Source organism: Sinohyriopsis cumingii, chromosome 11, assembly GCF_028554795.1.
Source record: "Sinohyriopsis cumingii isolate HCF-2022 chromosome 11, ASM2855479v2, whole genome shotgun sequence".
Classification (NCBI taxonomy): domain Eukaryota; kingdom Metazoa; phylum Mollusca; class Bivalvia; order Unionida; family Unionidae; genus Sinohyriopsis; species Sinohyriopsis cumingii.
In genome coordinates, this window is record NC_142971.1 from 34,595,078 (window position 1) to 34,616,101 (window position 21,024).

The following is a 21,024-nucleotide window of genomic DNA, read 5'->3' on the forward strand; positions in this document are numbered from 1 at the left end:
AACAAATCCATTTATCCAAGGGGAAATTACTTAACTCACTCCCATCTAGGTGGTCAGATGACTTTTAGCACTTTTCTGGCAAAAAACAAGTTTTGTAGGGCAGGATTTGCAAGGTCAACATCACGCTATTAATGTGTCATGATTGATAACATATATCAAAAAGAAATCCATTAGCAATGCAATATGAAGATGTAAATGACTATAGGGACACTGAAAGTAAGAGTTCTGTGGAAGACCATATCAGCTGTTCAATAATGCGTATTTCACAACATTGATAAGGCCAGCTGATTGTCAAAAAGCCACGATTACTTCCCAGTTTGAAATGATGTCATCTTTTGATTATGATTTCACTTGTTACCTAATTGAATGAATGAATGTTACTACAATGAAATTTGGAAGAACATAGTTGCAAACTTTTGTTTCTTATTAATGATGAGAAAGTAAAATGCTTATTCAATTTTATATATAAATTCTTGTTGAGTTTGGGGTTTAATGCCACTTCTCAGCACAAGATAGGCTATGTATGGCAGCCAATATAACTGTCAGAGGAAAAGCCCAGTAAAATCCTGGTAACAACCCTTGACCCATGGGAAGCTACTGGCAGCTTTCTCACATATCCACACTGGCAGTAAATTAAAGTTTTACTGAGCTGCTACAAATAAGTCACTTCAGATTTTTCTCTTTGTAATGGGACCATATATCATAGCAAACTGACAGCATTTGAAGACAGATTATGTTTTAATTTTGGTAATAATAGCTATATTAGTTGCCAGCTTGGCAGCAACTGAAGACATTTTGTTTTTAATTTTGGGCCATATTATTTCGCAGATTGGCTTTATTTGTACAAATTTTAAATGAATTTATGCTAGGATGCTTTCTGTTTTCAGATTCTTATTTTTATCTTTTTTATTTTCTTTTACATAAAGTTGTATAAATGTTTTTCTCTTTTAGTAATGCCAGTAAGATTTGGTTGCAGAATGGTGCTAGTAATATAAATTTGACATGTTCAATGCAGAAAAGTTTTTGTCAAAGTCAGTTAAGTAATTACTTTGAAGAAGTTATAGGTTTTTCTATTTTTAGTTATGTTTAGCTATATTTAATTTCAAATTGGCATCACTGGTATAAACTTGAAAATCTTTTATGCCAGGAGCTCTCTGTTTGATCTGAGCAGTTTTTGTGAACAAGTCAAATCTGAAAGGTCTTGAAAGGATGTTTTCTGTCAAGTTTGTTCAAATTCTTTTCAGCTGTGTTGGAGAAGTTGCTGCTTCAAAGCTTTTCTATTTTTGTAATAGTGACAATATCTGATGACAGTTCAACATCATTCAATATAAATCTGACAGATCTTCATGCTAGGATGCTTTCTGTCAAATATGATCAAATTCCATTCACCAGATCTGGAAAAGTTATTAGCAAGGTCTAAAAATGCAAAATCATCACAATCGCAAGTTGGGAATGTAAGTGGTGGCAAACGTTATGACTAAGAATAATTATCAGAACTGTGTAGTGTGAACTACCATACAAAGAGAAATAGACACCAATATGGAGGCAGGCAGCAAGGAAACGTTTCATAAATTGTCCTCATATTTTTCAGTTATTATTGTTTAATAATAACTGATATGAATATATTTGTGAATTATGTGTGGTTCTTGAAATTGATGCATAAGGCTGGTACACTGCCCATACCTAGTTACTTCACAGTATCTAGACAACAAAGTACTAACAGTCAACTGAGAAGTAAAGCAAGTCACCCATAGCCACAAACATTCTGGGTTCAAGGCAAAAAGAAAATCTCAAAAACAAACTGAATGGCAAATACTTTCAAAAAACATCAAGCTGTTTAATACAGAATATTTTTCAAAATTATCACATAGGAAAAGGGCTTGCATTTGTACTGATGGCATCGCTTTGTCTCAAAATGACCTTTCGTTGATCATATAAGTTTATTTTTCAAGTGTGATCAAAATATGATCAGAAATATCATCTCCAGACTGGTAACAAGCTCAGTCAGTTAGCTGCATAAATCTTGCTCATTACTGAGCTATGAAATTTTCATGATATTAGACTATATCATATTTCTGTTCTAAATCAAATATGCAGTATGGTTTCTCCAAAGTCATAACAAACTCAGATAATCAGATGCAAGATCACCTCAATATATGTACAGATTTTTCTCAACAATGAACTTGTCCAAAGATCACCTCAATATATGTACAGATTTTTCTCAACAATGAACTTGTCCAAAGATCACCTCAATATATGTACAGATTTTTCTCAACAATGAACTTGTCCAAAGATCACCTCAATATATGTACAGATTTCTCTCAACAATGAACTTGTCCAAATATCACCTCAATATAAGTACAGATTTCTCTCAACAATGAACTTGTCCAAACATCACCTCAATATATGTACATATTTCTCTCAACAATGAACTTGTCCAAAGATCACCTCAATATATGTACAGATTTCTCTCAACAATGAACTTGTCCAAAGATCACCTCAATATATGTACAGATTTTTCTCAACAATGAACTTGTCCAAAGATCACCTCAATATATGTACAGATTTCTCTCAACAATGAACTTGTCCAAATATCACCTAAATATATGTTTAGATCTTTCTCATTACTGAACTTAACCAACATCACATCAATGTATGAATAAATCTTTCCATTATTGAACTTGTCCAACATCAACTCAATGTATGAATAAATCTTTCCCATTATTGAACTTGTCCAACATCAACTCAATGTATGAATAAATCTTTCCCATTACTGAACTTGTCCAACATCACCTCAATGTATGAATAAATCTTTCCCATTATTGAACTTGTCCAACATCACATCAATGTATGAATAAATCTTTCCCATTATTGAACTTGTCCAACATCAACTCAATGTATGAATAAATCTTTCCCATTACTGAACTTGTCCATCATCACCTCAATGTATGAATAAATCTTTCCCATTATTGAACTTGTCCAACATCAACTCAATGTATGAATAAATCTTTTCCATTATTGAATTTGTCCAACATCACCTCAATGTATGAATAAATCGTTCCCATTATTGAACTTGTCCAACATCATCTCAATGTATGAATAAATCTTTCCCTTTATTGAACTTGTCCAACATCAACTCAATGTATGAATAAATCTTTTCCATTATTGAACTTGTCCAACATCAACTCAGTGTATGAATAAATCTTTCCCATTATTGAATTTGTCTAAGATCTTGATGGTTTAAGCTTATATTCTCAAAATTGTGACCTATATTGTTTTATAATAAAGAGAATTTATCAAGCGTACTTGAAATACTATAAATTCATTATTACTGTAGGTAGGAGTTGCTTTAGTCTTATTAAAAAATTACATTTCCATTGGCATTTCAGTTCAGCAGCTGGGGAATGGGCTATCTTGTTTCCACAGATATATCACTATTAATTGGGTCTTTGAATCTAGTTTCTAGCAATTATAAAATCCACTAAAACTGCTACCCCATGAAAAATAATTTATATCCAAAAATGTTATAACAGGCATGACAACCATCCTTAGTGACAACTCACTTCAAAAAGACTTCTTCCATTGTTGTGGCAGATGTCCCAAAGCTGCTGATGCCAAGTTCCACCATCTTGGATTCCACTTCCTTGAACAAGGCCTCAAACTTGTTGCTCTGATCAAATGGAAGAAGATATGACACCTCAGCACTGATTTCACTTTCAAGTGTTGCTGTAGGTACATAGCTATTGACAACAGCTGTTACTCTATCAACATTACAGTTTTTGTTTTTCACCATGACCATGTGGTAACCAGCACCTGCAATATGAATTATTAAAGACAGAGGGTTATTAGAAAAACAAGAATACCTTTGATGACATTACATTCTATGGTCCTAAAAGACTTTCCAAAAATCCAAGATAAATATATTTATATTGTCCTTATATTATTTTTAAATGCAGAGTAAAGGAATCATCTCTGCTATTCTTTAAAAAACACATCCACATACCAAATTTGGTAACAAAATATTTTTAACATGCTCGCAAGATACCTATAAAAGCAAGACAAAATGCTTTGACGTTGAACTTGGTCTCATCAACAGAAATTCGCTGAACTTGACTTAGACAATGCATAATATACCAACATGATATGCTTGATTAAATCTATAAACAGGATCTTTTGTTTTATAAGGGTGGAGATGAAACCTTATTTAAATGGTAACATTTCAAGGACTGCATCTGTTACATCCAGAAACTGAACCTAATAAAACTCCCTTCATACTTATCATACTCCCTTCACACTTATCATACCCCATACTTATTATACTCCTTCATACTTATCATACTCCCTTATTACTTATGATACTCCATTCATACTTATTATACTCTATTCATACTTATTATACCCTCTTCATGCCTATTATATATATTATACTCCATACTTATTATACTTCCTTCATACTTATTATATTCCAAACTGATTATACTCCCTTCATACTTTTCATATTCCAAACTTATTAAAATTCACTCATACTTATCATACTCACAAGGCAGTACAACTAAAAAACTGAACCAAGGTCCACACCTTAAAATAAATGCAAGAATGAATACAGCCAGCCACTGTGATTATAAGAATACTGAAGAACAAAAACACAAGCAATGACCTTTCAATCAGGTCTGGTTTATAAAGCATATTTACACAAGTGCAGATGTGATGAGGGTCACATGTGCACCATTTTTATTTAGAACCAATTAAATAATGACAGTAAAAGAAATGACATATCAAAAGCATTTTCCTTCAGAACCAGCAAGATACTGCTATAATATTGTTTTAGTCAAACTCCCTGTTGACAATACCATTTATTCAGAAGCAAGCATAAAATGATATTCAACTTGGCAATTTTGGGAGGTCAGATCAGCCTTCTTTAATTACAGTAATAACATACTGCCAGAAAATGCTCTTAACTGTCGATAAGGCCATATGTTTACAAGAAGTTAATAATATTAATAATAATTACTAGAATTTTCAAAACATCTGGGATGACACAATGGCATCTTTTACCATTTTGATCAGCTACATATAGTCAGAAGTTTTGTAAAAACCACATGTAGATATGACCATATCTATAAGAAGCAACTGTAACAAAATATGTCAGATGGTTACCTAGGTAGCCATATTGTAGATTTGGTCATCACCATATGAAATCAACTAAATACTGAAATAAGTCTGTCAGTGAAAACCCCATATTGCAACAACTGTCATTCCTCAAGTAGTAATAACAAGAATTTCAAGATGGCCACCAATGTTGGTGACCATTAGCATCATTTTCATTTACTAGACACCATAATAAATCTTAAGAATACCTGATTAGGACCATTTCCATTTATGACTGACTGAAGAGTCAACTTTGATGAAAACAGCTGTTAATGAGGTATACCAAAAATGTTTTTAAGCTGGTCTTTTTCTTGCCACACTAGATGTCAGATTGGCAACATTTTCATTTAGGACCAACTCAACATAATAAGTCTTTCAATATGAGCGTACCTTAAGGGTGAGTAGTGATAGGCTTTTCACTGTGGCCATATTGAATGCTAGATCAGCAATATCAAGTTTGGTTTTCTTTTGTGGGTTTAATGTCATTTTTCAGCATTTGATAGGCAGTATATCTAGCAGAGTATGAACCCAAGAAGAACTACTAACAAAAACTACTGACAAGTTTTCTTACATACCCATCTTTGCCTTGTCATGACTGGAGGTGAGTGATCTGTAAAGGTTAGCGCTCAAGATCACTCTGCCACCTGGTGCCTCTTGTTAATTTTGGCTCAACTGGACATCAAAACAAGTCTTTTTCTGAAAACCCCATGTAAATACGACTATCTGTTCAAGTGTAGTGGTAACAAAATTGCCAAGACTGGTTTTCAGAATTGGCACCAATTTTTTTAGGACCAACTACTTCTTAGAAGTCATTGGGTGAATAACCTATGTCAATACAACCATTAAATCAAGAGGAATAGCAAAAACATGATTTGCAAGATGGTCACCCTGGTTACAATATTGAATGTGTGCAACACCATTCTTAATTAGGATCAGTGAGACTTCTAAATGTGTGTAAAGTTTAATCATCCAAATAGTTTAGGACAAGTAGTGATAACAAACTTGTGCCAATGGATGGATAACAGGTCACTGCATGGTCCGTTCTTGTCTAAAACCAGTTGGGCTAAAATAATGAGCATGCACATTGGGAAGAATTAGTCACACCATTCAAAGACAGTGCCCTTTCTGTTAGAAGAAAATCACTGTCTATCAGTTATATACTCCATCAGGCCAGTAAAATAAAAATATTAATAATCATTACCATAAATTTTCTTAAGAAACATCGATTTTCCTGCACACTTAACAACTCCATTGGCCATGATAGCAATACGATCACCCAAGATGTCAGCCTCATCCATGAAATGTGTTGTCAATATCATGGTCCTTCCAGAACGAAATTTCTGCAAGATTTCCCATGTCTGTTGTCTGGCAGCTGGATCCATGCCAGAAGTGGGTTCATCAAGTATTACAATCTAAGAAATATTAAGGATAAGTGATTAGTTTAGTGCAGTAGTTAGTTACCTGCCTGTTCTTCACCTCCGCAGTCACTGGAATGATTATTAGCTTTAACTTTTGCAATGGTCATTGGTCATCCATGCAAAGTAAGTGTTTGTTTTGTGCTCTCTGAGTTCTGTCTACAGCTCAAAGTTTATCTTACACTAAAATCAATGCCACCACTAATAAGTGGTATAAATCTGCAAACATTTTTCACTGAATCTGTGTGATTTACACATCAATAATTTTTATGTTAATGATATGCATTTATAATTCAAGGTTATTATGTGTAGTTATACAAAAAATAATCAATCTCAGATAACAAATGCTGAACTATATTTTACCAATAATAGCAAACAACGTCAAAGCCCTCAAGAATGATACATGAAAACACATGTAGTTCATCTGTGGTATATTAACACACGATTTTTATTTTTCTAAAGGTCAATGTGCTTTGACCTTAAATGAATGTCAAGGTTCTACAAGCTTCTTCATTGGAATGCAACTAAATATAAAGTCTGGTTAAAATTCATTTGTGTCTGTCTACAAGACACTGTGTTCAATGAACTTGACCCCATGGTCAATTAGGTCTGGTTTTCAAAACGTGCAGCTATGCTAGCGGTCAGCACTAGTGTTGATTCAGAACCAATTAAATGACATGATACAAGAAACATCTGATCATATGGTTCTATCTGAGTGGGTGCTACTATTATTATTTTAGAATGAGAAGAAAAAAAACAGAATCTGAACTTACAGCACAGTTTATAACGATCACATGTGCCATCATAAAACAGACTGTGCTTACAGCTGGGGCAATATATGGTGAAAATGTAAGCCTCTATGCTTAAAATTATGCTGTTTTCTATTATTTGAATATATATAAATATTTATGCACTTTTAGTAAGTTTGATAACATAAAAACAAATAAAGTGAATAACTCTTTTACTAAAACACCCATTTTGTTATGACAGCACCATTGTTACCAAGGTAGATATGACCATATATTTACGAGAGGAAGTGATCCAATTTTCAAGATGGCCACCATAACATCCATGGAGGGGGGGGCTGCTTGCAACCATTTTTATTTAGGATGAACTACATATCATGTCTTTCAGTAAATGTTTATGTCAATAACGTCATCTATTCCAGAGAAGTAGCTAAACAAGATTTTCAAGATTTCTGCCATTGCAATAACAGATAGGCACTGGACAGATGCAAAAGAAAAACAGGTTCTTGGTATGTGGACTGTCTCCAAAGGAGAAAAAAGTTAATCATGTAAGCAGCAATACTGCACATTATATGCATGTCCAGTATTTAAACTGTAGTCCTTGATGTAGACATAAAGTAATGCAATGGTTGACTCTGGCGAATATTTATTTACAGGTCACAATAACCTAGACTTTTAGTCAAGTACATATATTTGAAAAAAACTTAATGTGCAAAAATGATTATTTTCTCATTAGATTTGCCATAACTATGACCTCTAACCTTCAGAACCCTGAAACTATATGCTTCTTCATTACCCCCAGTGCAAGTCATCCATAATGTTTCATCGAGAAACTTACCCATTATCAAAACTCATTTTCCTGAGCCACAATGACCCTGACCTTTAAATGTCTGGGCCTGATATCAACAGGCCTCTTCCATACTTTATGTGCAAGCCCTTCACAAACTTTGGTTAAGGTATGTGGTCGAGAACTGAAGATATTCTGTAAAAACTATTATTTTTCTTTAAGTCAGTGACCTAAACCTTTGACTTTTTTTACTCCAAAATCAATGGATAGTTCCAATTTTGTAAGATAAGCTCCACTTATTTAGTTACTGTTGTTCCGGCTCACAAAATATTATAAAAATGGTGGATCCAGTAGCATTAGCAATGGATTTATTGAAAAATATTCTCAACAATATTTCTGAAACTTTCCTACCTGACTGCAAGATGCTTGCACATCGTACATTAATGGGTTTTAACTACTACACACAAGGATATTTCATGAAATAAAGATTTTCAATGGTGAAAAATCGGGTCAAATTTGCAGCTCATTGGTGATGATCTATGAGAAAAAACGAACATCCTCACAAACTTAAAGATGACATTTTGCTTGAAGAAAAAAAAACATTCTTTCTGTTCTTGCAAAGTTAAGCATACCTAATAATTATCAGAATTTCTAGTATAGCTTCAGTATTTAAAAAAATTAAAATAAATCTTTCATTATGTATTTGCAGCCATTAAATTTATATTGTACATATATAACTGTCATGTAAGTATAAACCAATTACATTTTTTTGAACTACAATTAATAATTTAATGATGTTGATGGAAAAATATTAAAGTTATAATATATTAAAAAAAAACACTTTATACAAAGTCAAAGTTGTCTGAGTGACTGAAGAAAATGTCTATATTCTTTATGCTGTGTTAACATGTATCCTCAGTTGGATGGATAAACTCATTTAATAAGGGTATCACCGACAAACCAGTAAATTTAAATTATATCAAATCCATATACAATTTTTATTTCTCATAGGAAGAAAGATAAACTCATAATGGCACATCAAATGAAGCCATTACACACACGTTGACAGGGGATATATTTATATCTGCTTTTACCGTTGTTTGCAATTGTCTTACTTCATTGTGAGGCCTCACCTGCAGTGGTTAATGAAGGTAATTATTGATTCATGAGGTATGTACTGCTGACTCACTCCAAGACTGACTTTCACCCAGTAATACCGGGCTTGTAGTGGTGAACAATGATAATAGCTTTTCAAGCAGATTTTAAGAACAATATGTCTTTTATGCCTTGTGACAGCAGGCATGTAGGTGTCTAGGTTGATGGGTGGACAAATGTGTAGCCAAGTAGGTATCTAGGTTGATGGGTAGATAAATGTGTAGTCAAGTAGGTATTTGACAATCGTCAGCACAATTCTGGCTATATATTGTCAATCACAAACTTGAATTTCAAATTTGTAAATGATTAAAAATTTTAATGAAAAATAAAAATCTTAAATCGAAAATGGGCCAAGATTAATTCTCTCAGAATTAGGTTTCTGCATGGCAATGTCTGGAATGGCTGCTGGAGACTAGTGAAAGTAGAGGTGAGCTACGTCATTGCTTTTCTAATTGTAATTGTAGTTTTCTCTGACAGTTCACAACTTTTCATACATTAAAAGCACCTATTAATCAGTAATGTCTGTCAACTTTTCTATCAACCCAGGATTATTAAGCAGTTAAATCAATTAACAATTAACAGATAATGACAATTCAGATGTATGTATGAAATTTGTTAGCAATCACAGACTTTGTATCTCTTGAATGGAAATATATAGTTATAATACTGATGGAGGAAAATGTTTAGATTAGCTGAAATGTGTAATCATTTTGACAAGGTGATAGAACTCAAAGCAGCCTGTTCAGTCTGAGCCTTTTGAACTACCTTTGTAATGTAATGGAGTCATACTGGATGATGGACCAGCATCATTTCAACAAATCTAGGTCTTATTTACACATTATTCACTGTAAAACTATGTACAAATTAGACAAATGGCTCTTGAGTTATAAACACATATTTTCTCATTGTTTATCAGGACAACAATCTTTTTGACAAATAGTTTAAAAGAATCAGATTTATCCACTGTTTCTGGACACAACTGTTGTTCTAAAATGCTAAGAAATGGAAGAAGTACTGCTTTTGGATATTAAAGAAATAGCTTTTGGATATTAAAGAAATAGCTATTGGATATTAAAGAAATAGCTATTGGATATTAAAGAAATAGCTTTTGGATATTAAAGGAATAGCTTTTGGATATTAAAGGAATAGCTTTTGGATATTAAAGAAATAGCTATTGGATATTAAAGAAATAGCTTTTGAATATTAAAGGAATAGCTTTTGGATATTAAAGAAATAGCTTTTGGATATTAAAGGAATAGCTGTTGGATATTAAAGAAATAGCTTTTGGATATTAAAGAAATAGCTTTTGTGTCATTAGAAATAACTTAAACAAGTTACATGCATGATTCTAACTGCTGAAAAGTTTGTCAGAACCATGTTTCACAAATTCATTAGTTCACTGACATTGATTTAACTAAATAACATTTGCTTCAAACTATGTTATTCACCTTTAGAAAAATAATTTAAATCACAAAATATTAGAAGAATAGGTTACCCTTTAATAGAACAGAAGATCAATCATTCAATATGTGAAAGTCTTCACCTAACAATTTTTTTAACACTCTGACATATACTGGATCACAAACTAGTCATTTATAAAGGAATTTGTTTCAGTTAATAATAACCTACATTAAGATAACCTGACAAAAATAAATCCTTATTTTATTAATTTTAAATACTGACGTGAATTTTCAACTATTGGAATGTAATTTAGCTGCTCTTCATCTTATAAAAATGTCAGTACAGTGGAACCTGTCTTGAAAGACCACCCCTTCTGCCAAAACATAATGGTCTCTCATGACAGGTGGTCTCTCATAACAGGTTATAACACTATATAATCTCTAAATCTTTACATGGAGAACCTGGTCTCTCAAGACAGGTGGTCTCTCATAGCAGTGGTCTCTCAAGACAGGTTTTACTGTACCAGACAGTATAAACTTGAATGGGTTCATGGACTCTGATATTTAGGACCAACACTCTGCTCTCCCACTCACTTCCCAAAAAAGCTAGAGCAATAACTGTGGAAAATGACAATAAAGATTTATCATGAATATTGATTTCCAGTGTTTTATTAAGGGCAAAATCTGCAATCTTCTGGAGATATTTATCTAAATTATCACATGTGGTAGATGATGGTAAGAGTTTAAAACATGGTGGATTCCTTTTTTCACAAGTGAAGTTTATATGTTTCAATATGACTGCATTTTCTTGTGGACCTGAACAAACTAGATGAAATCAGGCTAGCTATTTTGATTTTCATTTATCAATGTAAACACATTTTGATTATGTCCAGTGTGACTAAAGCACAGTCTAGTATCATGTGTGTCTTTGGTTGCTTGGGTTTTTTTTCCTTCATTTACTTATCTGCTTTTGACAATGAACAAGATATCTTTTCATGTTTTTGGATGGATAAAAAAACTTGTTTCTGCTTTCTGAGAACATGTAGAAAATATGGTAACAATTGTAAACAGAAACAAATGGCAATACACAATGAACAGCTATACCACAAGCTCTCATGGCCATATGGACAGATGAACTAAAAGCTATACTCCTTTAGCATCCGTATTAATATGAATGATGGTAAAACCAAGAACACTATCATGCTGTGAACAAAGAAATGGAAAGTTCTGTATACAGTAAATTAAAAATTATAATCCCCCCAAATCCACATGTGAAAATTGCAGTTTTTTAACAAGATTAATTTGAATAATTTTTCTATGCAATGTCTTTTTAATGTCAAAGATTAATAAATAAATAAATTGCATGCCATATAGGCAATCAATAAAAACCTCAGCCTCTTCATTTGTACAATGTATCATTACAATCCTGAGAATAATATTTGAATAAGTGTTGATTTTTAAAACAATCCAATACTGTTATGCTTGCAGCCACAGTGGATGTCTAACAAAACTGGTCTTCATTTAGAACAATCTAAGCCATGGTATGAATGTGTTTGACCACAAAAATTAAAATAAATTATAAACAGCCAAAATGGCTGCCATATTGAATGTCTAATCTGCACCATTTTCAATTAGGACCAACTACACATCATAACAAATGATTCAGAAAAAACCCGCATATCAATATGACCAATCAGGAGGCATAATGATGACAATATTTTCAATGTTGTCACCCTGGCAATCATATGGCATGTCGTCTAGTCACCATTTTTTAAATTTAGGACCAACTTGATGAATGTGCATATAAAGTTCCTGAACATTCCTTCCAATAGTTTTGAAGAGATTTTCAAGATGGTGGCCATGCTGTATGTCAGATCTGCACTATTTTTGATTACAACTAACTAGAGCTTGGTACAACAAACAGTTTTTTACCACAGTATTTTTTAACATACCTCAATACATACCACAGTTAACTGCAATTATATTAGAGACCAATAATATAATTTTCTGGAGAAGAGGCCTGGGATTTTGCTTTAAATTACAGCTCTCACATAGCTGACAAAATATCTTGCTCAAATTTATAGCAAATTAGCATGTTATATCCATTAGAAGATAAAAATGAATGACCTTGAGACAAAAGAAACTAAAATATCTTAGCTCCAAAAATTAAATGGTCAGCACCTTATAGTAGACAAGTTTGTTAATTGCGTATTAGTTGCCTTCTAAAACCTGTAACAAAAGTGGGAAGATTACATTTACAGCATAGTGGACACCTTGTAAAACATACTGAGATTAGAGGGCATGTTGATAGTACTGATACTGAAGCTTATAATCTGCCAGCTACTGAAATAGAAAGGGAAACTCTTGAATGGGATGTCATCACCCAGCTAAGACATTTATCAGACAGGGCCAGTAACACAAAGATTAAACAAACAAAATAGTATTTCATGTCCTGAAGAAATTACATAGAAGTCAAACAGAAAACAACTGCTGTCTATTCAAGAAATGTAGCAATTATCAAGATGTCTACAATTTTCATTTACGACCAATTACACCTTCATTTATGACCAATTACACCTTCATTTATAACCAATTAAACCTTCATTTATAACCAATTACACCTTCATTTATCACCAATTACACCTTCATTTATGACCAATTACACCTTCATTTATAACCAATTATACCTTCATTTATAACCAATTACACCTTCATTTATAACCAATTAAACCTTCATTTATAACCAATTAAACCTTCATCTATGACCAATTACACCTTCATTTATAACCAATTACACCTTCATTTATAACCAATTAAACCTTTATTTATAACCAAATAAACCTTCATTTACAACCAATTAAACCTTCATTTATGACCAATTAAACCTTCATTTATAACCAATTAAACCTTCATTTATGACCAGTTACACCTTCATTTATGACCAATTAAACCTTCATTTATAACCAATTAAACCTTCATTTATGACCAATTAAACTTTCATTTATAACCAATTAAATCTTCATTTATGACCAATTAAACCTTCATTTATGACCAATTACACCTTCATTTATGACCAATTAAACCTTCATTTATAACCAATTACACCTTCATTTATGACCAATTACACCTTCATTTATGACCAATTAAGCCTTCATTTATGACCAATTAAACCTTCATTTATAACCAATTAAACCTTCATTTATAACCAATTAAACCTTCATTTATGACCAATTAAACCTTCATTTATGACCAATTAAACCTTCTATTATAACCAATTAAACCTTCATTTATGACCAATTACACCATGTGCATGCAACATTTCAAGGCAACCCTTCAAGAAATCAAGTAGTGATAATGAGCTTTTGCTAACTTAGTAAAATTATTTTCCAAGTGGGATCTGTGCTGGCCAAGTTTTAATCTAATATTTACACAAAGAACCAATTACTACTCTTGAAATAACCTTTGTACTGACATCAGTATTTTTTATTTACATCCCCCATCCCCCCCCCCCCCAATTCAATAAAATAATATAAGCCCATGTCAATACAATGGTCAGTTCAGGAAGAGTAATGAAATCAAAAACCTGTGGCAGCCATACTGAATATCTGATCTGTACCAATTTCAATTAAAACCCATTTTAAAATGATTATCCATTTGAATATCCCATGGGCATGGACAGAAATAAACCCAGCTTAATAAAATGCAAAGCTGCAATAAAATCCCAATTATAAAATATCTACTTAAAAATTGAACTTACTATTGATGTACTGTCAGAACAAAGAAAGTTTCACTCTAAGTTACAAGAAAGAACCAAAGTAACTAAAATCTTATCAAAACCAAAATTGTCACATTTTGTCCGGAAGAGTTTCAATCTTACAAGGTTTCTCTGTGCATTCACTTTCAAAGATACAAGCATTGTGCATAATGTTTAAACTAGTAACTTTTCATAACTACTGAACAAATTTCATAAAATGGGTTTTACAGTACCTTGGACCCTGCTATGAGAGCTATCCCAACAGACAGCTTGCGTTTCTGCCCCCCTGAAAGTGTGCTGGACAAAGCATTCCTCTTGGCCTCTAGACCCAACACCCTGATCATTTCATCCACCTCTGCCTTCAAATTCTTCTTCTCACAGCCCTTCAACTGGAAATAAAGGGTACCACTGCAATGAACTAAAATTTATTGTAAATTTTAATGTTTCAATTTAATCTTTCAAAGAAAGTGAGAGATCAAAAAGATTTGTCAAATCGATTCACATTGGTTTTTGAGAAGTGTTATGAAGATTTCTCTATTTTTTTAACAAAGGATACCATATTTTATAACAGACCCGAGTCATTTGTACAAACTTGAAAAGCTTTCAAGTCAGGATGATTTCGGTCAAAATTAGTCAAATTCTGTTCAGTGGCTTCTGAAAAGACATCTTAAGTTGTTTCCACTTTTACAAACATTGGCCATATTCAAAGATGAATTGGCATCATTTGTACAAAAATTAAAAGGACTTCATCCCTGGATGACTTTTTTTTCTCCAAATTCCACCCACCCCCCAAGTGTGTTGTGTCTTTTTTGAGAAAAGTCACTTAAGTTTTTCTGTTTTTAGCAATGGCAGCCATATTTAATGGTGGACTGGCATTGTTTTTATAAAACTGAAAGGCCTTTATGCCAAAGTATGTTGTGTCTAATTTTGGTCCAATTCTGTTCAGTACTTTGTGCAAGTTTTTTATTCTTTTATTTTCAGGAATGGTGGCCTTATATGATGGCATTATTTGTACAAACTTGCAAGACTTTGAAGCCAGGATGCTTACAGCTAATGGTGGATCAACATCATTTGAACAAAATCAAAAAGCATTTATGGCAAACTTACTCTCAGCAAAGTATGACTGAAATTTGTCCAGTGGTTTTTATTAAAAGTTCGAAATAGCAATAAAACATCCATTAAGTTTGAATTCCTCTGTAACTTGAGGGAAAAGAAATGAGACTGCACTTAAACACACATAGGAAGTATTACTAAAGATGGAAACATTACTTGATCACATTATTATTCCCATCGAAGTTGACCATAATAGTCAAAGTTCAGTAAACTTTAATTTATTGATAATAATGTAATCTACATTACGTACCTGGGCAAAAAACTCCAGGTGTTCCTTTACAGTCAGCAGATCAAAGAGGATATTGTGTTGGGGACACAATCCAAGCTTCTGTCTAACTTTGGCAATGTCTGTCCGAATGTCATAACCATTGATTATGGCTGTTCCACTGGTAGGAGCCAAAAAACCTACAAACATACCATGTATGTACTAATAATATTGCATTGTGTCTGCTTACAGATGAACACCTGTGAAATACTGAAGTACATATTGAAGGATGTAACTTTTTTAATATTGATATTTTTATATCAATAGGGGTCCAAGCAATCCAGAATAACCAAAAGATGAAAAGATTGATGGGGAAAAGTACCTTGTAACTAATTGTCCACAAAATAATAGCTAAATGAATATTAAAAAAATCAGACTTGCACAAGTTGAAGATAGATTCATCAATTACACAAAGAAAAGTACATGCAGGTCACTGAATTATTTCAATGTGACATAATTACTGAGATAAAACAGGTTTTCTGCACAAAACACTGCACTGTTGATTTATGGCAGGTTGTAAATTGCTAAAGATTTCCAAAGTTCTTGTATACTTTTTGTTGATTTTAACATTATCTTCCACAGGACAGTTATTGTGATTATTAAAACTGCAAAAAATGTGTATCTTTCAGTATTTAGTTAGAGACAAAAGAAACAACTACTTCATTTTTAGCGCAATCTCCCCAATGATCATACCCCTATGATATGCTCAGCTAAAGAAAGACACCTTATAGAAAACATCATAATGTTGCGGCTGCTGCTACTGTTGTTGTAGGTTTAACACCATTTTTCAGAACATGGCTCTTCATATGGCAGCCAGTTGAAGTGGTAAAGGAATACCCCAGGAACCAGGAACCCACAGGAAGCAACTAGCAAGCCTTATTTACATACCCACATTGGCTAAACAATATTGATTACTCTATCTAAAGCCCATGTTAATCTGGCCTTCTCATTTTCTTTTAGCTATCTTGTGGTCGATTGAGTCAGAGGCTGACAGATAAGCAAAATCTGACAATATCTATCAGGGGCCCCGAGTGGCCAAGTGGTGTAAAGCACTTTCTGTTATGGATCACTGCCATCTCACCTCTGTCTGCATGGGTTCGAGTCACGGATTCGGCTAATCTGGGTATGTGAGATAGCTTGTCGTGGGTCGGTGGTTCTTCCCAGGGTTTTCCTGGGTTCTTCCTCCACTATTAATACTGGCTGCCATGCATAGCCTATCATGTGCTGAAAAATGGCATTAAACCCCATAACAACAACAATTTCTATTTCTCCAAGTTATTTCCATTATCTATATAATTTCTAGACAAGAAGTGGTACATGGAGGTTGTTGTTGTAGTTGTTGTTGTGGGGTTTAATGCAATTTTTCAGCACATAATACTGGTATCTCTATACATACTTAGGCTATCAGCAACAAAGGAAGTAAATTGTTTCTGTGTGGTTAAACCATTATCTGACAGGCAAAATGACTTTTGGCTAATATTGCCAAACCTTTCCATTTTATGCAGAGATAAATATATGTTTTGATGTTAAGATATAGAAAATAAAATACATTGTGGACCCCCCCCCCGCATTGCTCGCTCTGTTATAACACAAATTCGGATATAACACGGTCGTGGCGTGGCTCCCGAAATTTCATATACATGTATTTTTCTTGTGCAAAAAAAGTCTTTCTTAAAAAGTACAAAAATAAAACATAAAAAGTTTGTTATCATTATGGGGAAGAGATCGCTTATGACTAATACTAAACAATTGTGGCTTGGCTCCTGAATTTTTATATGTATTTTTCTCGTACACAACAAAGTATTTTTTCTTCTTAAAAATACGGAAAAAATCTGCATAAAAAGTTTATTCTGGGATCGCATAGGTCTTCACCAATGTCGCAAACTTAGATTGTTTTTCCTTATTGGCTGCAAAACGTACTGTGCATCTTTTTCTATTGACGACATTGCTGGCTGTTAAAACTTTTATATGCAACCACTGGTATGGAGGGCACAAATTCGTTGGCCCCATGAAAGGAAACCGCAAACTGGATATAAAATGTACTGAAATTTATCTATTGTTACATAAATAAATTCTTTGTCCATATTGACAAACCATCTAAACAGTGCATTGTTATATCATAATCCGCTTATCATGACATGTAGCACGAGTTCTCTGTGTTGTGAAATATCCGCTTTTTTGTTGTTGACATTTCTGGTAATGGAGATCAACCGGACGAGGCATTGTTTCGTAATCTATCTTTCATCGAATTTTTGACCGCTCACTAGCAATTAATATATTTACAAAGACTGATATTTGTATGTGGATGGTAAGTAAAATTCCTCTTCTTTTCGCTCAGAATTAAATCCTTCAGAACACACATTTTCTGTAATAATCCCTGTCATCATAACACATGCGTCTCTATTGTTCATTGACTCTTTCTTAATTTTCAGACGCATGCGTGAAAGGCAGCATCACACTGCTACCACAAATGTAAAAAAAATATTATAAAAAGAAAATGCATCTTACTTATTGGTTTATTCAGTGGGTATGGAATGACAATAATTAGAAATAGTCCAAACGATGGTCAATTCCTTTTTAAAAATGTACCCATATAAAATAGTCTGCTGAAATTTCAAAGGAAACAGCTTACCTTTGAAGCACCGACTGTTATGAAAACGTACTCAGCAAATGAAAAAACTACTAGTCTCAATCATGAATACGATTAGTTAACGTTGCTGCCACAATAAGAAATGGGCATTTGTTTGGTTCTCCAAAGCTCTTCTTTAGCAGTGACTTCAATTGCGCATGCACCCTTCATCAAAGAAAGCTGACTACAATCTTTCAATAACAGCAAAGAACTTTTCTTCAAAAGAAGTCAGTACCAAAGTTAAATAAAAGTGATGGAATCTGATGGATGTTTGCATTTTCTAACGTGACTGAAACACGTAACTGTGCTGTGAAAGTTTCCTTTTTGTAGGGAAAAGGTTTATGCTTACGAAGTTACCAAAGAAACACAAACTAACTTTTACCAACTTGGAACTTACTGAAAAGTAAATGTGCTTCATCATTCATTACGTAATTGTGCTATGTTTTTTCACTGAATTCATAGCAATATGACCTGTTACAATATTATTGAATATTTTAAAGCTGTGTCTGTGCATATTTTCGATGGAATCACTTGTATTGTGGATTCAATGTATATGATGAGGTTCACGGGGGCATACATGGTGTTGATACTCTATTTATGCTATACATTAGACATTTACATATAAACAGGATTCACGTATATGTATCAATTCAAGGTTCTCTAAATAAAGTAAACTATTATATATGTCTTCTTTGTTTTCACTACGAGTGTATTTCTCATTTAATATGCATCAAATTAAGACAGTAACTGTGCCGATGAAGCAAGTATTTTACCTCCTGCATTTATTTACAATACACCCTCGACCATTTGTTTTGGGTACATTTTTTTCAGCTAACTGACCTGGTTGCTTATAACATGGTTCGGTCTATAACGCGGTCGGGTTCTATGGCTACCAACTACCATGTTATGGCGGGGTCACAGTGTATACTTTACTGGGCTGTTGCCATAAAATCGAACTGTGAGCTTTAAAAAACATTTGGTTTGGTGAATAATAACACAGCTAAACTAGAGCAACTTAGAACATAGTGCCATGACTGCAATTATTTAGTTTTAAAAATGTCGTTGAAAGATATGGATGATGTGGATTACACGATGTAAAATAACTGCATGTGTAAATGCTAACAGCTTATATGGGATACATTAAACCAGCTAATCCCACCCCTAACAAAATATACCACAATATAAAGAAACAAGGAGTGAAACTTGCTGTTGAGGTGGTTTTTGACCCAAACACATCTCTGCCCCTCCTGATGGCCAAAGATAATAATGGTTACCAATGTCTCAAAATCTAGACAAAATAATGATGTACCTTTTGGCTGAGTACTTCCTTTACAACAAATCTAGCTCAAAATGATTGTTTCTGAGGTCCATAAATGTGACAACTAATTTTTTCAAGTGCTAACCTCTGCCATCAACAATCAACCCATAGTTTTCTTTTACACATCTCCTTGAAGAAAATGGACCACAGACTGTCACAGAGCTTAACATGGAAATGACGCTGTTAGTGCTATCCATGGGTTGTCCAGGAATAACTAATTGGAATGTGAATGTATGTTTGCTTTTGAAGACAGGTTCAGTGGAGTCAAATATTTAATATGTCAAGTACAGTAAAAACTGAAATGAGTGACCTCTGCTATGAGCAACCACCTGTCAATTCCAACCACAACTGTAATACACGGATCAATTTTATCATATAAACGATGAGCAACCACCTGCAAAACACGAACAGCAACTGTGATGTCTTAGCAAAATTTGCATTTCGACACTGCTATAAATGAGGATAAACTCAACCGACCTTTATTTAATCCTCATAAAAAGGACTGCACATACCATTCTAAATTTTACATTTTTTAAAACAAAAATAGGCTGGCTACCAATGTTTGAATTTTTTTAGCTATGCCTATAGTGTTTTATAGTTTCTGTTGTAAACCAGACTAAAGTATTTGTAGACTATTTCCTAGTCTGGTTCCCTGCTTTGTATGCTCCTTGCATTGTTCTCCGCTATTTGTAAAGGGGTGAGCAATGCAGGGAGCATAAAAGCAGGGAACCAGACTAATTATTCCCACACTTAGTCTGCTTCCTGGCCTTATTGTAGTAACCCGCATCCCAATCAACGACCGTATCATGATAACAGATAGACACCACTGACCTATATGCAATCAATTGTTACAACAACCACATGATTAGTAATTATTGTTCTGATAAAAAACAAACATAAAATGAATTTTTAAAAAAAGGAATTGTTGCTACTGGTGATAAATGCTACAGTCCATAAACCAGGCTAATGTACACGAAATGCTACTTAAGTGCCAAAGTTGACGTAGAGGTCGTTTATATTGTTTGTCGATAGAGTTAATCCGTATTGCCGTGGGTGAATAAGGTCATCATCTATTAAACCAGCAAGAAAGAATCGTTTGCAGGATTTGATTGATAGTGTTCAAGACTTGTTAAGGATACCCCCCACCCGGATGTTAAGTGATTACATCCCAATCACAAAGCTGCCACCTATTCAAGTTTGTGTGACCGGGTTACGCACTTTGCTTATAGAGTTAATCCCTGTATGTCATCTTTGAATGAAACCATTGACTTTTGTCTCTGAGAAAATGGTTCTG

The 21,024-nt window shown here is 33.5% G+C and overlaps 1 protein-coding gene across 1 annotated transcript in view; it reads right to left on the reverse strand.

The window, feature by feature from the left end:
- Window positions 1–21,024, reverse strand: part of LOC149787903 (phospholipid-transporting ATPase ABCA3-like) — a 162,951-nt gene that overhangs the window by 50,529 nt on the left and 91,398 nt on the right. The window contains exons 9-12 of the mRNA XM_089974151.1: window positions 15,769–15,923; window positions 14,639–14,794; window positions 6,350–6,560; window positions 3,564–3,813 (exon numbers count right to left, since the gene is read on the reverse strand). Of these exons, the coding sequence (XP_089830277.1) occupies window positions 3,564–3,813; window positions 6,350–6,560; window positions 14,639–14,794; window positions 15,769–15,923 (772 nt within the window). The remainder of the gene's footprint in view (window positions 1–3,563; window positions 3,814–6,349; window positions 6,561–14,638; window positions 14,795–15,768; window positions 15,924–21,024) is intronic.